General features: G+C 36.3%; 2 protein-coding genes across 3 annotated transcripts; one reads left to right on the top strand and one right to left on the bottom strand.

Annotated features, from left to right (window-relative positions):
* Positions 1-211: 211 nt before the first annotated feature.
* LOC111991043 (disease resistance protein RPV1) lies at positions 212-3,282 on the bottom strand. The gene is made up of 5 exons (XM_024022815.2): positions 2,641-3,282; positions 1,049-1,604; positions 901-978; positions 765-830; positions 212-683 (listed from the first exon to the last, which is right to left on the bottom strand). Exons 1-5 carry the CDS (start codon positions 3,165-3,167, stop codon positions 336-338), a joined length of 1,575 nt encoding a protein of 524 aa, XP_023878583.1. The 5' UTR covers positions 3,168-3,282; the 3' UTR covers positions 212-335.
* Positions 3,283-16,104: 12,822 nt separating this feature from the next.
* On the top strand, positions 16,105-19,226 carry LOC136068469 (disease resistance protein Roq1-like). Of its 2 annotated transcripts, XM_065775632.1 has the most exons (5): positions 16,106-16,709; positions 17,301-17,883; positions 17,955-18,032; positions 18,150-18,215; positions 18,835-19,226. In XM_065775632.1, the coding sequence occupies exons 1-5, from the start codon at positions 16,219-16,221 to the stop codon at positions 18,850-18,852; spliced, it is 1,236 nt and encodes a 411-aa protein (XP_065631704.1). In that variant the 5' UTR covers positions 16,106-16,218; the 3' UTR covers positions 18,853-19,226. The 2 variants fall into 2 exon arrangements, with proteins under 2 accessions (XP_065631705.1, XP_065631704.1); XM_065775633.1 differs by lacking the exons at positions 17,955-18,032; positions 18,150-18,215 and having other exon boundaries at positions 16,105-16,709.
* Positions 19,227-20,330: the final 1,104 nt, after the last annotated feature.

Here is a 20,330-nt window from a genome sequence, read left to right as displayed (position 1 = left end):
TATGATCTTGCCATTTTTGCGGTCCTGCTACAATTTTAAACTTTTTGGTGAGGTGGGGTCGTAAAATCGTGTGATTTTACGATCCGGATCGCGATTTTGACAACCATGTCTGTAACCTACTTACTACAAACATACCCATTTTCACCTCTGGTTTTTGACTTGTGCAATTATGAGTAATTGATAAAAAATTATTGGTCCATGTCAACAGGAGTTAGCAAAAAATATTCATCAATCACAATAGCACATATCAGCATGTTTTGAAATTCAGTGTAGGATAAGGTATGTCACTAGAATTATTCTATATTTATATATACACACACACACACATTCTACTCTCAAAGTTCTTGCTGTTGTCTATCTCCATACTCTGATATTCCCGGGATACTCAAATTCATTGTTCCCTGAACTGAATCCTTTTCTGCTGTATCATCTCTATTAATTCTCTCACCAAATCCCCCGTATGCATAACAGAGAGGCATTCTCGTTTCCCCTCCATTACCAACCAAAGCGTTCCTACTTATAATCTCCTCTTCCAGCTCAAAATCTAGCGCATTCTCTTGAAGAGCACCAAGTCCACAACCCTGGTCTCCCATTCCAATCATTATGGCATTCATTGTGGAGGTCAGTGTACTTAAAGGAAACATTTGATCCAGTCTTTCTTCTATGTCATCGATATTTTGTGCCTATCAAGTGAAAAGTCAGGTAAAATGTTTTGCCAGTCTATACCTGTCTAAGCTTTCTGACTTTGAAAATGAGAACTACACCTCAGAGGTCCTCTCCATACGCTCGCTTTTTATTTCGGCAATGAGCAGCCTTTCCTTTTCAAGAGCCTGTATTACAAAGCAATAAAATGAGGTGATTGATTCGTGGAACAGCCTTGAGAAAGAAAACTTGCTATACCTGAGTATGGGACTTCAAGATAAAATCTTTGTAATCTTCAATCATTTGAAGGTTCTGCCTATACTTATCCTCTATGACCTGCATATGATGAATCTATTGGAGTAAGATACAAGCTGTTTCAGACTATATAACATAAAGAACCACTAACCTGTATGCCCTGAGCTCCATAAACATCATCAACTTCAAGTACATTGAGCAATTGTGCATCTTCTGTTGTTATGATGATTCTACTTCCTGAACCATACCAATCACGCTTTCTAGCGAGTGCATTTAATTGGTCCAAGCTATTCACATTATCAAGAACTACAAAAATTCTCTTGCAGCAAAGTTCATTTTTTATTACTTCAGTTCCTCTTTCAACATTGTCTATGTTTAAAATATCTTTTATTAGGATATCAGAAAGCAACTGTTTCTGTAAAGCAAGTAGTCCATCTGGTGTTTCTGCAATTCTGCTTACATCGGAAAGGAAACTACTGCCCTCAAATCTTTGGAAATTTTGATCATACACGGCTTTGGCAATTGTTGTTTTGCCCATTCCACAGATGCCTATTATGAGAACATCATCTGATATCACACTTAGTAAGAGATTCAGGTACTCTTTACCAGAATCCATTCCAGGTGGGAAGATGGAAACATTCATGTGTGCATCTTGATGTCTATCCATAATATGTTTCACAATTTCCTTTATAAACTTTGATTGATGCCTGCCAGAATCGACCAAAATGAAAATATTGCGAACATTATTGAGCTACAATGAGTCAAAATAATAATAATAATAATTAATCATGACCACTCAAGAAAATTGATGAAAGCTTCAGCCATCATAAAGAAAAACCACATGTAAGCTATATAAGATCCAATTATTAATGGTTTATTTATCTGTAAAACCAAATGAAATTGAAGATTTGATTTGTAGTTTGGATATGTAGCCAAGCATTGAGGAGGGTGAGTATTTGGATGCTCTTTAGTTGAAATGGATCAATTTTATGATTTAAATTAAATATTACAAATATAAAGGTGCATCTAATATGAAGTCATTTAATTAAATGACATGTTGCTTTATACATTTTTAGATCCAAAAAATAAAATTCTAACTGTGAAACACTCTCCATTTAAAGTGAAACAGAGAGATCTTGGCTGTGATCTTCTCATTGTGTCTCCAAATTTTATACCACATTTAGAGCCATTGCCTATGAAATTGACTCTCTCCATTTGAAGTGCAATCATTTTTAGGAACTTTCATTTACCCTGCTCAACAGAGCCGTCAATAGACAAGGATGGTTAAATTTTTTGCTAATGCCTTGTTTCTCTAATAATTAGTCAAGAAAGAAATCGGATTAAAACACTTCTATACTTTCACATAAAGATCAAACAATGGGAAATTATTCTATATACCATTTAAAGCATGCGAAACGTTTGATTAACTGGTCACATAATAGTATCTTATATGCAAAAATAATTAACATTACAACTCTTTTTATTTATTTATTATCCTTTGATGCTAGAGTACAACTCTTTTTTTTTTTAATCCCCAAATCTTGGGTAAGTTTCCCAGCAACAATAGATTAATTTTATTTTTATCTAGGTTTTTAAGGAACCGATCGTCCCATAAACTTTTTTTTTTTTTTGGAAAAAGTTGTCGCATAAACTTAAATTGTTAAGAAATAGTGAAATTAATCTGGTTAATTCCCAAAACTAGATCTAGCCACACAAAAAATGGATAAAGAATGAGTGAATTACCAACTAGCAACATTCCTCAAATCCCATCCTTTAGATAAACTAGCTGCCTCAGTCAACGCTGCCCTCCACTTTTCCAACTTGTTTTCTGTCAAGTTCCCATTCCTGAAACGCTCTTCTTGTGCTGTAAAAGCTTCACCAAAAGTCCCAGTCTGGTGCTCAACATGGAGAGGATCAACATCATAAAATATAGGAAGAACCAACATGCCAGCTTGATTCTTACATTCTAGGATCTGCACCAACTCATCCAAACACCACCCAGAAGTGGCATAGTTTTTAGAGAAGACTATGATGGCAATTCTGGACATTTGGATTGCTTTTAGAAGCTCAGAAGCGATCTCCCCTCCTTTCAGGAGATTGATGTCGTCTTTGAAGGTGGGAATGTTTGCCTCCACTAATGCCCTGTGTAGTTGCTGGGTGATGTTGTGACGGGTGTCTTCGCCTCTGAAACTCAAGAACACGTCGTGCCTGCACCTTGTTACAGTGGATAAGAAGGAGAAGGACGACGTGTATACTCTTGTAAACTCCATGGAATTTGATTGGAGATTTTGTTGTGAGGACACGGAAATATTTAGATCATTTTGGTTTGAACTTTGAAGTTGAACTATTGATATGTTGCGGATGCAGAGGACTTGGACCCCGGGGCGGTGCTACGTCGTAGTCAGGGGTTTAAAAATTATATATATATATATATATATATATATATATAATATTCATCATCACATAGCCTTAGTGAAATTATCACTTTACAAGGACGAATGCTTATAAATTATGAGAGCAAATATTGGGATTCAAGTCTATAGAAAAAAATTGCATATACATATAAATTTAGATTAAACTAGAGCAGCGCTACATTGTAGTCAGGGGTTCAGAAATTATATATATATATATATATGTATATAATATTTATCACCACACATTCTTAGCGTAATTGTTACTTTACAAGTATGAGTGCTTGTAGAATGCGAGGGTCAAGGTTGAAATTCAAGTCTCCAAGAGGAAATTTCACACACATATATACTTAGATTATATTAGAGAACAATTTCTATCTTGTATAAAAAAATTATATATATAATATTTAAAAAAAATTATTTTGAACTCCAAAAAAAAAAAACATAAATTTGTTTTTGAATTCAGCTTTAAACTCTAAGAAAAAGAAAAGTCCAACAGAAAATATTTGGTCTTTAATCTCAAAAAAAAAAAAAAAACCCATAAATCAAATTTTTAAAAATCATAAATAAAAAAAGAGCCAAACCAATAAACAATCCCTCTTCACTCTCTAAACCCAAACAAAAAAGGTAGCCACTTCACCCATAAACAATTTGCCGCTATCTAACCCAAATTTGTCGTTGCTTGATCTAGTATTTTCATCTCTTTTTCTTTCACTACGAGAGTGTGTGTTTATGGTGTTTTTTTATAAACTTCTTTGTGTGTTTATGGTATTTTGATAGAATTCTTTTACTGAATTTTTGTGTGATGTGAGTGTGTGTGTGTTGGGGGGGGGGGGGGGGGGGGGGTTATAGTGTTTTATTATTTTATTTCAAGTAAAATATTATTTTGCTCTTTAAATTTTATCAAAAGTTTGTTTTTCATCCTTAAACTTTAAGAAATTCATTTTATGCCTCTAAACTATTAAAAATTCATCTTTCATCTCTAAACTATTGAAATGTTTTAATTTTTATTTTATTTTTTATGTCCTTAAACTTTACCAAAAGTTTGTTTCTCATATCTAAACTATTGAAAAAAAGTTCTTTCTTATCTCTATTTTTATTTCTAAACTATTGAAAAAACTCATTACAAAGTTTATGGATAAAAAAAAAAGAAAAAACTTTTTAAAGTTTAAAATAAAAAACAAACTTTTAATAAAATTTAAGGGCCACAATAATATTTTATCATTTTATTTTTGAGTCTTTGATTAGTTGACTGTCTCATTCTATTTGTCTATACTTTTAAGTTTTTGTAGTGTTTGATATGATTATGAGTTTTTTCTTTTGCACTTTTGAGTCTTTCACTGAAGTGAGTGGGAGTGGTTAATGCCACGTGGGTGGATCAGTACCTTAAAACTAAAAGACAATAAAAATATGAATAATTTATTTTAAGAATTTTAAACTTATAAATTAAAGAATTGCAAACTAATAAACAATTAATAATTGCAGACATTTAGTCATTAGGATAGAAACTAACAAATTAAATTAAAGAGTTGTAAAGAAAACATAAAATAATTTATCAAAATGTCTAGTGAATTCAATAAAAAATTGGTAAAGAGTTAAAAAAAAAACTAATAAATTTAAGTATTTTAAGTAATAATAATTAAAATTTACTTAACACCTAATTAATATATTATTGTATTCAAATGAAAATATGTTAAATGAATTTATAGTTTATCTTTTATTTTTATTTTACATGACAAGAGGTTATGGGAATTGGCCGAATTGCTACATTGGATTATTATGAATTGGCATTGGAAAGTGGAAAGGTTGGGAGAAGTAAATAACATGTCATAAAAGTCAAAAAGTGGGTGGGTGTTAAATGTTAGTAATAGCTGGGAGAAGTAACAGAAGTGGGTGGGTTTTTTTTTTTTATTTATTAAATTTTAAATTCTTTATCTGTTTTCCTTTTTTTTTTTGGGTGCGCCGCCGGGTGGGGTGGGGGGGGGGGGGTAGAAAGTCCTCTATGTGCGCCACTGGGGGGGGGGGGGGGTAGAAAGTCCTCTGTGTGCACCACTTTTTACGATTTTAACAATATTTGTTAACATATATAGTAAATTACATTTAACATTTAAATGATATTTATTATATAAGTTGTGTGAAAAATGATTAACATTATTAAAATTAAATATATCCATTTTTTACCTCTCTCGCCTAAGGGAGCTCTCTCTCTCGCCTAAAAACGAGTCCCTCCCTCCCTTAGGCTAGCCCTGAGGGTTTTGTTTTTTCTGCATTATTTTGTTACAATTGAATCATTGCTATCATGGCTGAGGATGTAATTGATGGTTTGGAGAATATGAAATTGACTGCGGATGAAGAAGAGGTTATAGCAATTTCTGATGAAGGACGTGTGGAAGCCATAGAAAGCTGCAGTCTTAGTCTCATTGGCAAATTCCTAACGTGTAAAGCGTTTAATAGGAGGGCAGCGAAGACGGTGTTACGACGAGCATGGGGTATGGATGATCGTATGCAGATTATAGAAGTGGGGTTAAATTTGTTTCAGTTCAAATTCCAATCAGAATTTGAGATGAATAGCGTACTCAAGGGTGGGCCTTGGACCTTTGATAATCAACTCTAATGCTTCAACAGTGGCAGAAAGGATGACTGGGAGCAATATTAAATGGACCCATGCATCTTTATGGGTTCAAATCTGGGGTGCGCCATTTGATATGATCTCTCCTAGGGTTGCGTCGGAGGTGGGAAGTAGGTTGGGAGGTGTGGAGGAAGTGGAGAGGAGTCGTAGACAAGCAGAACAAAATTTATTTATGAGAGTGCGAGTGGCTTTACCACTTGAAAAGCCATTGCGAAGGGGCAGTTTCATAGCTGGGTCAGATGGAATACGGTCATGGGTGAAGTTCAAGTATGAGCGCCTTCCCATTTTTTGCCATTACTGTGGATTATTGGGTCACGATTTGCACCATTGTGCAAAGCACTTTGCGATGGTGAAGACTGGAAATATAGTAGAATACTAGTATGGGGACTGGCTGAAGTCATCAGGTGGGCGTCCTAGATCTCCTCCGAGACGTGAGAACAGCCAAAGGAATGAGTCCGATGATGATAGTGTTGAAAATTCACGTCATACATTGGTGGTGGAGAAGTGCTTGACGGCGGAGGAGGTAGCTGCAGAATTACCTAGCGAGAAGGATGGAGATAAGGCCGTAAATTCAGGGATAGCAGCGGATTTGATGCAGAACGAGAATAAAGGGATTGCTCCTGTTTCTCAGCATGCCGTGTTGCATGGAAGTATCCCAGATTCTCAGCAGGTTGGTCTCAAAAATAAAGGAGTGGTTGCTAGCGTGACTAGGGGAGTTGATATGAATAGTGTGGGTGAAACTAATGATGATACAAACCCAACTATAGTGGGTAGTATGGAGGACACGGGACTGAAGACTAATTGGGCTTTTGAATGCAATGGGCCAAATGCATTGAAGACACAAGCTAAATGGACTCGTTTTAATCGTATGGATTTTGGCTTAAGTGGAATTACTAAGGCCCTATACTTACCTACACTTGGGAAGAGAGGGCTGGAACCAAACAAGGCTACTGGTATCAATGTTACGCAGGAAGCACAGGTTACAAAGAGAGGAAGGTTTAACAGTGACAGTACTGAGGATGATGATACAGCGACGGGGGTGGTGGACAACCTCTGCCGAGAACAATGAGGCTCTTAAGTTGGAATTGCCAAGGGCTTGGGAACCCTTGGACAGGTCGTGACCTTTGCAGGATTGTGAGGGAACAAGCTCCCACGGTGTGCTTTCTCATGGAAACCCGGTTGGATAAGGAAGGTTTTCAGAAGCTGTACGAAAATCTACCTTTTCCTAACCGGATTATTGTGAAGCACCCGGACTCTGGAGATGGTTTGGCATTGATTTGGAAGAACGATGTAAAGATGGAGGTAATAAACTTTACAGCTAATCATGTTTTGGCTAAAGTAAAGGAAGTGGATGGATTTGAATGGTTTTTGACAGGTTTTTATGGGTGGCCAGAAGCAGCTCAGAAAGAGAAATCATGGAAATTGTTGTATCACTTGAAAGATTTTATTGATGGACCATGGCTCTGTATTGGAGATTTTAATGCTTTTCTCATCTCTTCAGAAAAGCTTAGCAAGTGCCCACCTAATTATGGACAGATCGAAGCATTCCGGGAGGCCTTGGAATTATGTCAGTTGGCGGACTTGGGATATAAGGGTTACCCGTTCACGTGGAACAATAAGCGACCTGGGGAAGCAAATACAAAGATCAGACTTGACAGAGCAGTAGCAACAAAGGGATGGAAGGAAAAATTTCAGTTAAGTTCAGTTACACATTTATCTTCCCATGCTTCCGATCACCTGCCTATTCTTCTTCAAATTAGAAGCTTCGGTCAAAAAAGAGGCAGGAATGTCCGAAAATTCAAATTTGAGGAGTCTTGGCTTTTGTGGGAGGATTGTGAAGATGTGATTAAGGAAGCTTGGAACCGGGTTGGGGTAGAAGAGGCTGGTTTGGATTCAGTTAAAGAAAAAATAAGGTGTTGTGGTGATGAATTGTTAGCTTGGGGGTCAACTAAAACTGATTCGAATGTGGAGGAGATTAAAAGCTTACAGAAACGGATTGAGGGGCTAATTGTCGATGATTTTACACCTGGAAATAGAGAAGAATTTTTGGGCGTAAGTAAACGGTTGGATGAACTGCTACTCAAGCAAGAGCTGTATTGGGCTCAGAGATCCAGGATCTCTTGGTTAAAGCATGGTGATAAGAATACAAAATTCTTTCACTCTAAAGCATCTCAACGGCGGAGACGAAACCATATTCAAGGGATCAGGGATATTCACAACCAATGGGTGGATGATATGGAGGATATATCCAAAGTGGCATCAGATTATTTTGAGGAGTTGTTCAGTGCAGGACCGTGTGATCAGATGGATGAATGCCTTGAGGCAGTCCCTTGTAAGGTAACCCCTGATATGCAGAATATTTTGTCTAGTGAGTTTAATGCAGAAGAGATCAGAGTAGCTTTGTTCCAAATGGGTCCAACAAAAGCCCCTGGACCCGATGGTATAAATGCTTTATTCTATCAAAAATTTTGGAATACTGTGGGTGATAGTGTTATTTCTGCTGTGTTAGATTTTTTGAATAATGGCACTATGGTTCCTGGCATTAACCATACTAATATTGTCCTTATACCTAAAGTGAATAATCCTGAAAAGATGACTGAATTTAGACCTATCAGCCTATGTAATGTCATTTATAAAATTATTTCAAAGGTTCTGGCTAATAGATTGAAGCAGGTCCTTCCTCAGATTATTTCTCCCACCCAAAGTGCATTTGTGCCTGGGCGTCTTATCACAGATAATGTTCTAGTAGCCTATGAGACTCTACATACGATGCAAAATAGGAGGAAAGGAAAAAAAGGGTCCTTAGCACTGAAACTGGATATCAGTAAGGCTTATGATAGGGTTGAGTGGCCTTTTTTACAGGGTATTATGCAGAGGTTAGGTTTTCTGGAAGGGTGGATAAGTAGAGTGATGGGGTGTGTGACTACACCAACTTTTTCTGTCCTCATTAATGGCACACCATATGGGCATATTCAACCATCCAGAGGAATTCGTCAAGGAGACCCTCTTTCCCCATATCTGTTTCTCTTATGTGCAGAGGGTTTTACTTCTCTGCTAGCCAAGGCCGAATTGGAAGGAAGAATTCATGGTGTGGCCATATGTAGAAGAGCTCCTCAAATTTCTAACCTATTGTTTGCAGATGATTCTTTATTATTTTGCAGGGCAAGTAATGATGAAGCTGAGGAGATTGCTGATATTATTCAGGTTTATGCAAAGGCTTCAGGTCAGAGTATAAATTTGGAGAAATCCTCAATGCTTTTTAGTACCAATACTCCTTGTGAGAAGAAGGAAGAAATTAAAGAAACTTTGGGGGTAAAGGAGGTGGACAGATTTGAGACATATTTGGGGCTGCCTACACTCATTGGGCGGGCAAAGTACCAGACTTTCTCCTATGTTAAGGATCGGGTGTGGAAAAAATTACAGGGATGGAAAGGCATGATGTTATCTCGAGCTGGAAAGGAAGTGCTCATCAAAGCGGTGGCTCAATCTATTCCGACCTACACTATGGGTGTGTTCCAACTCCCAATAAAATTATGTGAGGAGCTAAATTCTATGTGTGCAAAGTTTTGGTAGGGGCAAGTGGGAGATGAGAGGAAGATCCACTGGAGAAGTTGGAATAAACTGACTGATGCAAAGAATAAGGGTGGTATGGGCTTTAGAGATTTAAGAGCTTTCAACTTAGCTATGCTCGCCAAGTAAGGATGGAGATTGATGCAAGAAAAGGAGTCGTTATTTTACAAGTGCTTCTCAGCCCGATACTTTCCTAGATCTCACTTCTTAGATGCTGTGGAGTCGCCTAATTGTTCCTATGTATGGAGGAGTATTGTGGCAGCTCTACCTATCTTAAAGGCTGGGTGTTGTTGGCGAGTTGGAGATGGGTCATCCATTAAAATTAAATCTGACAGGTGGATTCCAAACTATCCAGCTAACAGGGTTCTTCATTCGGTCAATGAAGATGTAGATGTAGATGACTGGTTTGTATCTGAGTTGATTGATCAAGACTTGCACTGGTGGAAAAGAGATTTGATGAGTACAATTTTTCATAAGGAGGATGTGGATGCTATTTTCAGAATTCCTTTAAGCCGAAGACAGGTTGGTGATTCCATTTTTTGGGTGCATACTAGGAATGGTGGTTATTCTGTCAAGTCTGGGTATCATGTGGCACGTGAGGTTATTAAGCATGAAGGGTGGGCTGAATGCTCTAGTAGAGGTGATATGCAGCAGGTATGGAAAGCCTTGTGGAAGATGAGAGTGCCAAACAAGATAAAGATTTTGGGTGGAGAGTCTTTCATGGGATATTGCCTACACGGGTTAATTTAGTGAAAAAGAAAATTGTCCGTGAAAGTGAATGTCCAATTTGTTCTCGGTTTCCAGAGACTGAGCTTCATGTGTTTTGGGAATGCCCTGCTGCCCAGGATGTGTGGGCTGGGAGTTAGATCAGATTTCAGAAATGCACCCTCGGTCAACACGACATGGTTCAGTTATTTAAGTACTTGCTTGACAGACTGAATACTGAGGAAGTGGAGCTGTTCTTGACACAAGCTTGGGTTATTTGGAACCAAAGAAACTATATTGTGCATGGAGGTAAAATCAAGGACCCTGGTTGGTTGAACAAACGTGCTGCAGAATTTTTAGAAGAATTTCAGCAAGTTCAACAGCACCTAGCGGTTCCGATGCAAGTTAATGGAAATATTTGGCGCCCACCTGATCAGTCATGGTTCAAAATGAACTTCGATGCAGCAATATTTGACGAGCAAAATAGTTCTGGATTTGGTGCGGTGATACGGAACAACCAAGGAGAAGTAATGGCTTCAATGGCTGCTAGGGGACCACCGGTCTCATGCAGTGAGGAAGCTGAGACACTAGCGTGCAGGAAGGCATTGGAATTTGTTGTTGATGTGGGCTTCTCGGAGCCGATAGTAGAAGGAGATAATATCAACGTTATGAGAGCTGTTTCTGCGTCAACCAGGAACTTTTCTATGCTTGGTAATGTAATAGCTGATATCCATTGTATTCTTTGTGGGTTAGGGGGGGTATCTATCAGTTGTGTTAGAAGGGATGGGAACCGGGTAGCTCATGTGTTAGCTAAGTTTGCTAGAGGGTTAAATGAGGACATGTATTGGATGGAGGAGGTGCCTCAAGTTGCTGTGGAATCTGTGTATCAGGACTCAATTTTGATGAATAGATAAATGCTAATTCCCCTTNTAATTTTTTTAGTCTTTATAGTTATTTTTTTTTTCCTTTTCTTTTAAGAGTGATAATAGTTACACATTATGTGCATAGACACAATGCCACAAAATGTGTGTACAGGTGTGCAACAAAGAGTATAGAGCATTCATATTAGAGATTGTAAAACCACTAAAAAACTATTTTTGTACTTCAAACCATAAAAATCATCCAACATTTGAATTGCTATATCTAAAAAAATTTAACATTTAACTACAGTAACAACTTTTATTTTGTATTTTAGTGGTTTTTGTTATCTCTCTCCTCACTCTAACTCTCATTCTCTTATTCGTCTCTCTCCTTTCTTTGACTCGAACTTGCTCATCCCTCTCTCTTTTCACTCTCGCTCTCTAGATTTCGATGGTGGTGATTTGTGGGTCCAATTTGGATCGTTGGGTTGTAAGGTCATGATTTTATTTTATTTTATTTTTTTGGCTAGTGGTGGTGATGAGGTTGTGGGTTTGATGGTTGCTGGCAATGGCAATTGTTGCTTGGTTAGGTTGTGGTGATGGTTGTGCCTAATGTTGGTTGGGTTGGGTTGTGGTGGTTGTTGTGGCTATTGTTATGGTGGTCAGTTGGGCAATTAGTGGTTGTTATGGATTTTTATGGGCATGTGTTTAGTTATTTTAATGGGTATTTATATTATTTTAATGAGTAATGTGCAAAAGTAAGAGTTGAGATTTAGGGTGTATTGATAAATGGGTTGTTAAAATATATAAAGAAGTTTTTTGAAGTGCTAAAAGCTAAAAATAATAATTATTAGAATTTGATGCATAATCACACCCATTTTAAAACAACCAATTTTAAATTGCATGTGATCAGATTAAAGTGAGGTATGATTTATCGAAACTATTTAACAAGTCTATAATTTATGCGTATTTAAAGAAATGTTGATTTCATTACAGAATTCATGTCCGGGTTTTTTTTTTTTTTTTTTTTTTTTTTTTTTTTTTTTTAATAATTATTTATTTTATAACCCTAAAAGCTACTTTATATATTTTATCTACTCATTTAACAATATACTCTACATCCCATTTTCTATATTTCCATACAATGAAAGTTATCAGGATTGAGATCCTACACGGGATTGATGAGAGGGTTCGGGGATCAGATTTTATGATCAACATAAGGATCATAAGATCCTACTTTCTAATTTAAAAAGTATATTAAAAAATACATATAATTATTGTGGGGATCAAAAACACTTTAACCTAAGAGTTGGTCTAGTATTCAGGATCAACACAACTATTTTTTAATGATAGGAAACAAAAATCCACAATAGGAAGATAAAAAAATGATAGGAGACAAATGTAGTTGAATAAAGGCTTTTTATGTATATAAATCATATTCCTAAGGTACAAATAAGAGTTCTAAAGGATGAATATAAGTGAAGACTCTACTTGCTTTCTCTCTCTTGTTCTTCCTTTGGTTTTTTCTAAATCCCCCTTCCTGTTGCTCTCCTCTTTCTTTTATAACAATCCCCCTCTTCTTCCAGTTGTCCCTTACTTAGATTTAGGGGGATTACTTAACCCATTAGTATTTTCTTTTGCCATTTCTTAATTATGAAGATAGACTTTTGGGAAAGTTTACACTATTTAGGCCAATCATTCAGTATTCAATGTGGCTGACATTAGGTGAGAAAAATCTTAAATGCGGAGGTGACTATTACATTAGGCTGTATGTTATCTTCGATGTGTTCCTTGGGAAAGTAGGTGAAAAAAGGGTGTCATCAGCTAAGAGGATGACCTTTCTCGGTTGGGCCATGTTTCCTCGGGAAGATGGGTTTCACGAATTACCTCAGTAATGGGCCCAAACGATCTTTTCTCAATGGGAGGCCCATTTATCCCTCATTGGCCCTTAGGCTGAGCCCATTCCGATGATGGGGTTTCTCGAGACTCCTTTTCAGGTTAAGGTCTTTGGGGCATATTTAGGTCCACTCCCCCACAATTATGATTCTTCATAATATATATTAAAGAAACATTGAAAAAAAGGGGTAAATTTTGACACAAATTAGTTAAATTACTAAGAAAAGGCAAAGTGCCAAATTATAAATGCATAAACAAAGTTCAAAAGTTACAACTCACAAATACCAGGTTCTAAGTTAAACAACTTAAAGCATACATAATGTCTCACATAAATAACTCAAAGCAAATAACGATGTCAGTACCTGATGACTCACATAAATAACACAAAAGTAATAACACTGTTTCAAACAACACCATAAACACCAATCATCAAAACCAAAATTTTGGTTTTCTTTGATGGGTTCCTTAAAGTATGGTTGATCATTATAAACAACATTCTCATCATTGTTAGCGGAACTACATATTTCAAACCAACATACCCTTCGGTTTTGAGATGTGAACAAAGAGGAGGAAAATGGGTAGTGAGCTTGGCTAGGTTCAGTTGACAGATAGAGAGCGAATTTGGTTTTGTTTGAGAGAGAAAGAGAGCGACAGAGTGAAGGGAAAAATGGGTAGAGGGATTAGATGATTGGGTTGAGTGGCAACGGCAACGATAACAGCAGCAACTACTATAGCGACAACGGCAATAGTAGTGGTAGCTGCATGGGAGAGAAAGAGAGAGCAATGGGTAGAGAGAGAAAGCATTAGAGGGGAGAGAGAGAGAGAGATGAGATATGAGAGACTAGGAAGAGATTAATTATTTTGGTTAAAAGAAATAGAGAGACATAACAAATAATATATTTTATTTTTAGCCACACTCCTACAATAATCTATAAGAGCATTAGCATTAGGGGTTATAAAATCCTTAGATTACTATTTTACGATCCCAAAATGTCAAAATCCATCTTTATCCGAGAGTGTAAACCCAAATTGTTTTACAACCATGCTACAGTGAATTCTTACTTATAAGAATTATTGTAGCAAGTTGTTATAAATTCTTTATTGTCAAATATTTTCTCTCTCCTCTTCCTTTTCTCAAGAATTCTCTCTCTCCTCTATCTTCTTTTCTCAAGAATTTTCTCTCTCCTCTTTGTCTTGTCCTTCTCTCTCTCTAGCCCTTTCTCTTAAACCTTGCCACCACTTCCTCCAAGGTGTAGATCGATGGTTGTGGTAATGGTTGTTCATTGTTTTGCTTGGCTTCGTTTTGGGTATGTGGTTGTTTCGATTTGCATATGTGATTATTTTGATTTGGGTTGATGGGTTTGTGGTAGGTGGTGGATGGGTTTGTTGTTTTGGGTTTGTGTCAGATTTCGTTGGGTTTGTGGTTTTGGTGGTGGCTGTTGATTGTGGTGTGGTGGTGGCAATTTTGGTTGTTATGGTTGGCAGTATGACTAATTGTGGTGGTTGCTTTGGTTTTGGTTGATGGTGGTGGTGGGTTTTAGTTTCCGTTGTGTTGGTGGCTAAGTGTTAGGGATTGGGTTGATTTGGGTTTAGGTGTTGGGCGATAGATGGGTTGTTTTGGGTTTGGTTTTGGGTAATGCATGGTTGAAAGAGAGAGAGAGACAAAGAGGAAAAGAGTCTGAATCAAAGAGGATGAGAAAGGAGAGACAGATCGGATAGTTTTATATTTATTTTATTGGGTAGTTTATATTATTTTATTAGGTTGTATGTAAAAATAAGAAATGAGATGTTAGGTGTATTGTTAAATGAGTTGGTAAAATATATAAAAATAACTTTTTAGAGTTAAAATAGGTATTTTTTTAAGGAACCCGAATGCGAATGCTCTAAACGTAGCAGCCTACTATAGTAATTTTCTAAAAGAATTTAGCAATAGCAACCCGAATGTTGCTTCAATTTAGTAATTGAGGGGTAAAATAAATTATTTGGGGTTTTACCTACCTGCTCTTTAGCATTTATGGTGCTAAAAAGCCAAATTGCTATTTTTAACACCTCAAATACTAAAAAGCATTTTGCAATGATGGTGCTACTATCTAAATTTTTTTGCAATATGTGAACAATAAACTCCTATCTTTAAGAGAATATTGTAGCTCCAAAGACTATTTTTTATTCATTTTTCTCATTAAAAAATTTCTTTCTCTCTCTCTCTTTTTCTCTTGCCCAGCCCTTTTCTCCCTCCCTCTTGATTGAATTGACGAATCCACTAAATCCAAAGTTTGACTTAGATTTGTGGTGGAGATGGCAAAGGAGATGGCGAAACCACCAAACCCAAAACACCGAAGATCCATTGATTCTTTGGGGTTGGGTTTTATTGGGATGGTGGAGGGATTGATCTGTTGTGGCAAATTGTGATGGTTTAAAAAAAAAAAAAAATCAAATTTGCAACAGGCTATGGGTGTTTGGGGTGGCTGGTTGTGGGTGTTTGAGGTAGTGGGTAGTGGGCAGTGGGTTGCGGCGATTTTGTGGCTATTTGTGGTGATTGTTGAGGTGAGTATGTGGTGGTTGTTGAGTTGAGTTTGTGGAGATTGGGCTTTTTAAAAAGAAATTAGAGTTGCTATAGTTTTTTGGTGTGTTTGATATGAAATATATATATATATATATATGTATATATATATATTTGGGACGATGAGATTATGGTCATGGGTTGTGGTGGCTGGTTGTGCGTGGTGGTTGTGGGTGGTTGTTCTTACCTAATAGAACAGGAACAGACAGAAAGGAAGAGACAAAGAAACATAGAATAAAGTAAAAGTTAAAAATAATAATAAAGAAAGAATATTTAAATAAAATGCTAAAAAAAATAGTGTGTTATAAAGTGGTATGTTAAATAGATAAAATAAAATTTTGAGATATTAAAAGTTAAAAATATTACTTCCATCACTACTAGTGCTTATTATGTAATTTCATAAGGGGGATATCAAATGTTTTAAAATCTGTAATATCTCACAAAAATTGATAATAGTAAAATAAAATATTGTTGCACACGACAAAATACTGAAACAGTGAATTAAAAAAAGTTGGAGGACGAAGACAAAAGTTTAATACGAAAAGCGGATGGCCTTTTTCCTTTTGCTAAGATAATGAATAATTAACTTAACTAAACTACTCCAATTAACATCAAGTATTTCCATATCTCCATTATTGACTTTGCTAGCAGCAGCAAGCACAGCATTCTTAGCTCTCTAGGTCACTTTCCATGGCCGTTTCCTCATCGTCGTCATCTTCAACCTCTGGCCGGCTACATGATGTGTATATCAGTGTTCAACATGAAGATCCCCGAAAGTACATCACAGACATGATAGATAAATCTCTGATCATGCGTGGAGTCCCCACTTTTAAAGACCACAAGCAACTTCGAAGAAGGCAAAAAGGAACAGAAGTTGGGAAAGAGTTGCAAGACGCTATTGGGATGTCAAGAATTTCCATAGTTTTGTTCTCTAAAGAGTACGTTTCATCAAGTTGGTGCCTTGAAGAGCTTGTGCTGATCTTAGGGTGCAGGAAGAAGTGGGGGCTGATTGTGTTGCCCATCTTCTTTGATGTGGATCCCTCTGATATTAGAAAACAAAGAGGCTCTGCTGCTAAGGTAGTAGGCATACAAAGGCTTGGAAGCTTTTGGCGAAGAAGGTGGACAGCTGCTCTTACAGAAGCAGCAAACTTGTGCGGCTGGGATCATCGAGCTTCCAATGGGTATTCTTTTCTTTTTCCTCTAGTTAGATTGATTTTATATTCTAGCTGTATAGAGAATGCTATATATGTTTGTTTAAAATTGTAAATAACATGACTTTCGACATCTTTAGATTTTTATTTTTTTTATATTTGATTTGTGCAGTGAAATAATTCAATTTCAATTGGAGAAGAAGAAGATGCAAATGCATTTTGTTATTTATTCTTTTTGCAATTAAACGAACTTTTTCAAGAATATGATAGCTTTCCTTTCTTCACTGTTTTTTATTTTTATTTTTTCTTTTTGGTTGCTCAATTATCTTTCTTCACTATTAATTTATCAGCAATGCCATGTCACATATACGAATTTTACGACTTTTCTCACAATTTGTTAAGGTAGCAAACTATGATCAGAGTAACATCTTTTTTTATGTAACTCTACGATTGTCAAATATGTTGTGCCATTGCCCATTAGACTTTATGTTAATTCATAGTAGCTAGAAGCGTAGAATCAGTTTCATTGCCACTTACTTTGTCAAGTCTAATTTGGTACTCATGGATGTTTCTTGTGCTCATAATTGTTCATGTTGATGACAAATTGACAATATCATCCAGGATTGAGTCTATGCTAGTAGGTAGAGTTGTTGAAGACATCATAAACAAACGAATTCCGACAAATCTGATCATTTCCATCTATCCTCTTAGATATGATATATGCCATGAGTACCTAAAACTCTTCTTGCAAGTTGGGTTGAAAGATGTCATCATTGTAGGAATATGTGGGCCACGAAGAATGGGAAAGACAGCAATTTCAAAAGCTATTTATAATCAGATTTTTTATACTTTCGAAGGTAGCAGCTTCCTCAGCGATGTTGCACAAAATTCAAAGCAGCCCAATGGTCTAGTTTACCTACAAGAAAAACTCCTGTCTGATATTCTATCAGAAAGAGATATAGCAATAGCAAATTGTACCAGAGGAATGGATATAATTAAAGAAAAATTATGCTTTAAGCGGGTTTTAATTGTTCTTGATGATGTGGATGATTTGGAACAATTGTATGCACTAATTGGAAGTCGCGATTGGTTTGGAGTGGGAAGTAAAATCATCATTACGACTAGGAAAGTTCATCTGCTAAATGTGCTTGGAGTGGATCAGATACTTTTGGCTCAAGGGCGTCCTCTACCACCGAATATAGAGGTAAGTATGTCTTTGATGAAATCAATATTTTTTCGCATGTTGGAAAAATCTAATTGGATTATGATGTATAGGACATTTGGGAGAAATACCAGCAAAGTTGTCACATAGTTGCAGGGTTTCAAGAGTATATCCAGTCCTTATATAAAATGGTACAGTACTAATAACACAATTAATCTTAACTTTTAATTTGTGAAAACAGCAAACACTTAATTTCTTCTTGTTTTTTATCCCCTTATTCATATGGTGTTTCGCTCCTTCATTTGTAGAGAAATGACAGAGTGAGATATCTTGAAAATTGTTTACTGAAAGAGCGTCAGGAGAATGCCGTTCAGGTTCTATTTTCTTACAAGTCTATGGTCACCAAAAATATAAATATAAATATATATATATATATATATATATTCATAGCTCAATATGAAGATATCATGCCTTTAAATGCAAGACAGATTTATCATGTTAAATACTGTGTGAGATATATTTTTAATATTCCGTTCAAGTATATGAAAAAATTAGAAGAAGAAAAGTAAAGGAGGCAAAGAGTAATTAAAGACTTGAAAGTGAAAGAAATGCATGGATATCATGGGTAGGTTTATAGAAGCATACATCAAGGTGAAGCCTTTGTGGTTACATCTTTTACTAGTACATTTTCTGTATAAAACTAGGCTAATCCTAGCTTAACTCAGGAGTATATAATTCAATTTGGTTTATTTTATGTGCACTATAGGTTAATCCTAATACAATAATAATGGACAGGTAGTGGTAGGTATGCTTAATCACGTTATAAAAACCATCAATATATAAATTTGTGCTTAATCAGGTTGACACATTTTAGAGGCAAGAAGAGACTTCTTTTCTCACCTCCAGTTTGTGGAGTTGTACAGTATGTCGTATGTCTGTTATGTTATAAGGAAAATCTGTAGCAAACTCAAGGCTATGGTCTAATAATTGCAGGCACCACCTACTGGATGACATTATGCAGATAAATGATTGATCAACTCTCCAATGATGACACTGGGAATTAGGCGAGAGGAGACACGAAGCATTATGAGTTTTTAATTATTATTATTATTATTTATGCTATGGCAGTATGGCTAATGAAAGTGGGCATGGGTTAAGCGCAAGAGGGAGTGTGATGGGATTAGAAAGCAAAGAATCATTATCATGCAATGAGCTTGGTTGGAGTTGTCCCCATTCCCCAATGGTACCGCTGCTGCTGCTGCTTTTTTTTTTTTTGTCCAAATCTTTTGTCTCATACATCAATAAAATTTGGATAGTTGGCCTCTTTCTTTTTAAGTGAGATAACGCTTGACGTTAATGTTAAAATGAGATTTTTTTTCCCCCCACTTCCGCATCTTTTGTTTCCTCTCTCTGGTTGCCACTTCACCCCCCCCCCCACCCCCCCCCCCCCCCCCCCTTCTGTTCTCTTTTCTATGCGGTCTCAATCTCAAGTGTTCATCTTTATCCTCACTATGCACCAATTACAGACCCATCCGTCTCTCTCTTCGAGTGTATATAAGAAAGTTGTTATAAATCCTAATTCTTAAGAATAAAATAAATTAAAAAAGAAATTTATTTACACTAAACGAAAAAGAGAGAAATTACTGTGTGACTGAGCAATACCTAAAAGGTGTTGAAGGTTGCTTGTTTCAGCAGGAGCTCTAGGACAAAAAGAATTATGTGGTAGTGGACAATAAAGCTTTGGGAGATAGTAAGGAATTCAATGAGACAACAGAGGAAAGAAATAAAACAAAAAACAAAAGTTGCGCAAAAGAAAAAAATAAAAAGAGACAGAAATCAGGTTAACGTTAAAGTTAAAATCCAAACGTTATCTCACTTAATAGGGGAGGCCAACTGTTCAAATTTTATTGGTGAAGTATAGAGTGGAGCACAATATATGCGACAAAAGATTTAGACTTCTTTTTTGCTCCTCCTCAAATTGGTAAAAACGTCCACAGTCACATACTAACTTTACCTTGTACTTGTGGGTGTGGGTGTGGGTGTGGACGTTAATAGTTTCATGAAATACCCACGAATATAAGTTTGATGTAGGTAACTAGGCCAACAAATATGAGTTTGATGTAGGTAACTAGGCCCTTTGTTTTTTTCTTTCACATTCACGCACGCTTTAGAGCATTCGCATCAGCTCATGCAAAATTTTCTATTTATTTGAGCAAAAGAACTTACTTTTTCTATTTTATATATTCACTTTTCAAAATACTCCTCATTGGATTATCTACTTCACATTCACGCATGCTTTAGAATTTTTTTAAGGAAAATTACACTTTACCACCCTAAACTATACTCCAGATTACATTTTGCACCATAAACTATTTGGATGCACAGTTTGCACCCTAAACTATAACTCTTGTTACACTTTGCACCTCAGCGTTAGTTTTACCATTAAATTGGATGGAAATATGAAGCATGTGACTTGCACATGTGACTTA

The sequence above is a fragment of the Quercus suber genome, unplaced genomic scaffold (assembly GCF_002906115.3).
Source record: "Quercus suber isolate HL8 unplaced genomic scaffold, Cork oak 2.0 scaffold_116, whole genome shotgun sequence".
NCBI classification, from domain to species: Eukaryota; Viridiplantae; Streptophyta; class Magnoliopsida; order Fagales; family Fagaceae; genus Quercus; species Quercus suber.
Note: the sequence above shows the minus strand (reverse complement) of the source record. Positions and strands in the feature narration are given on the sequence as shown.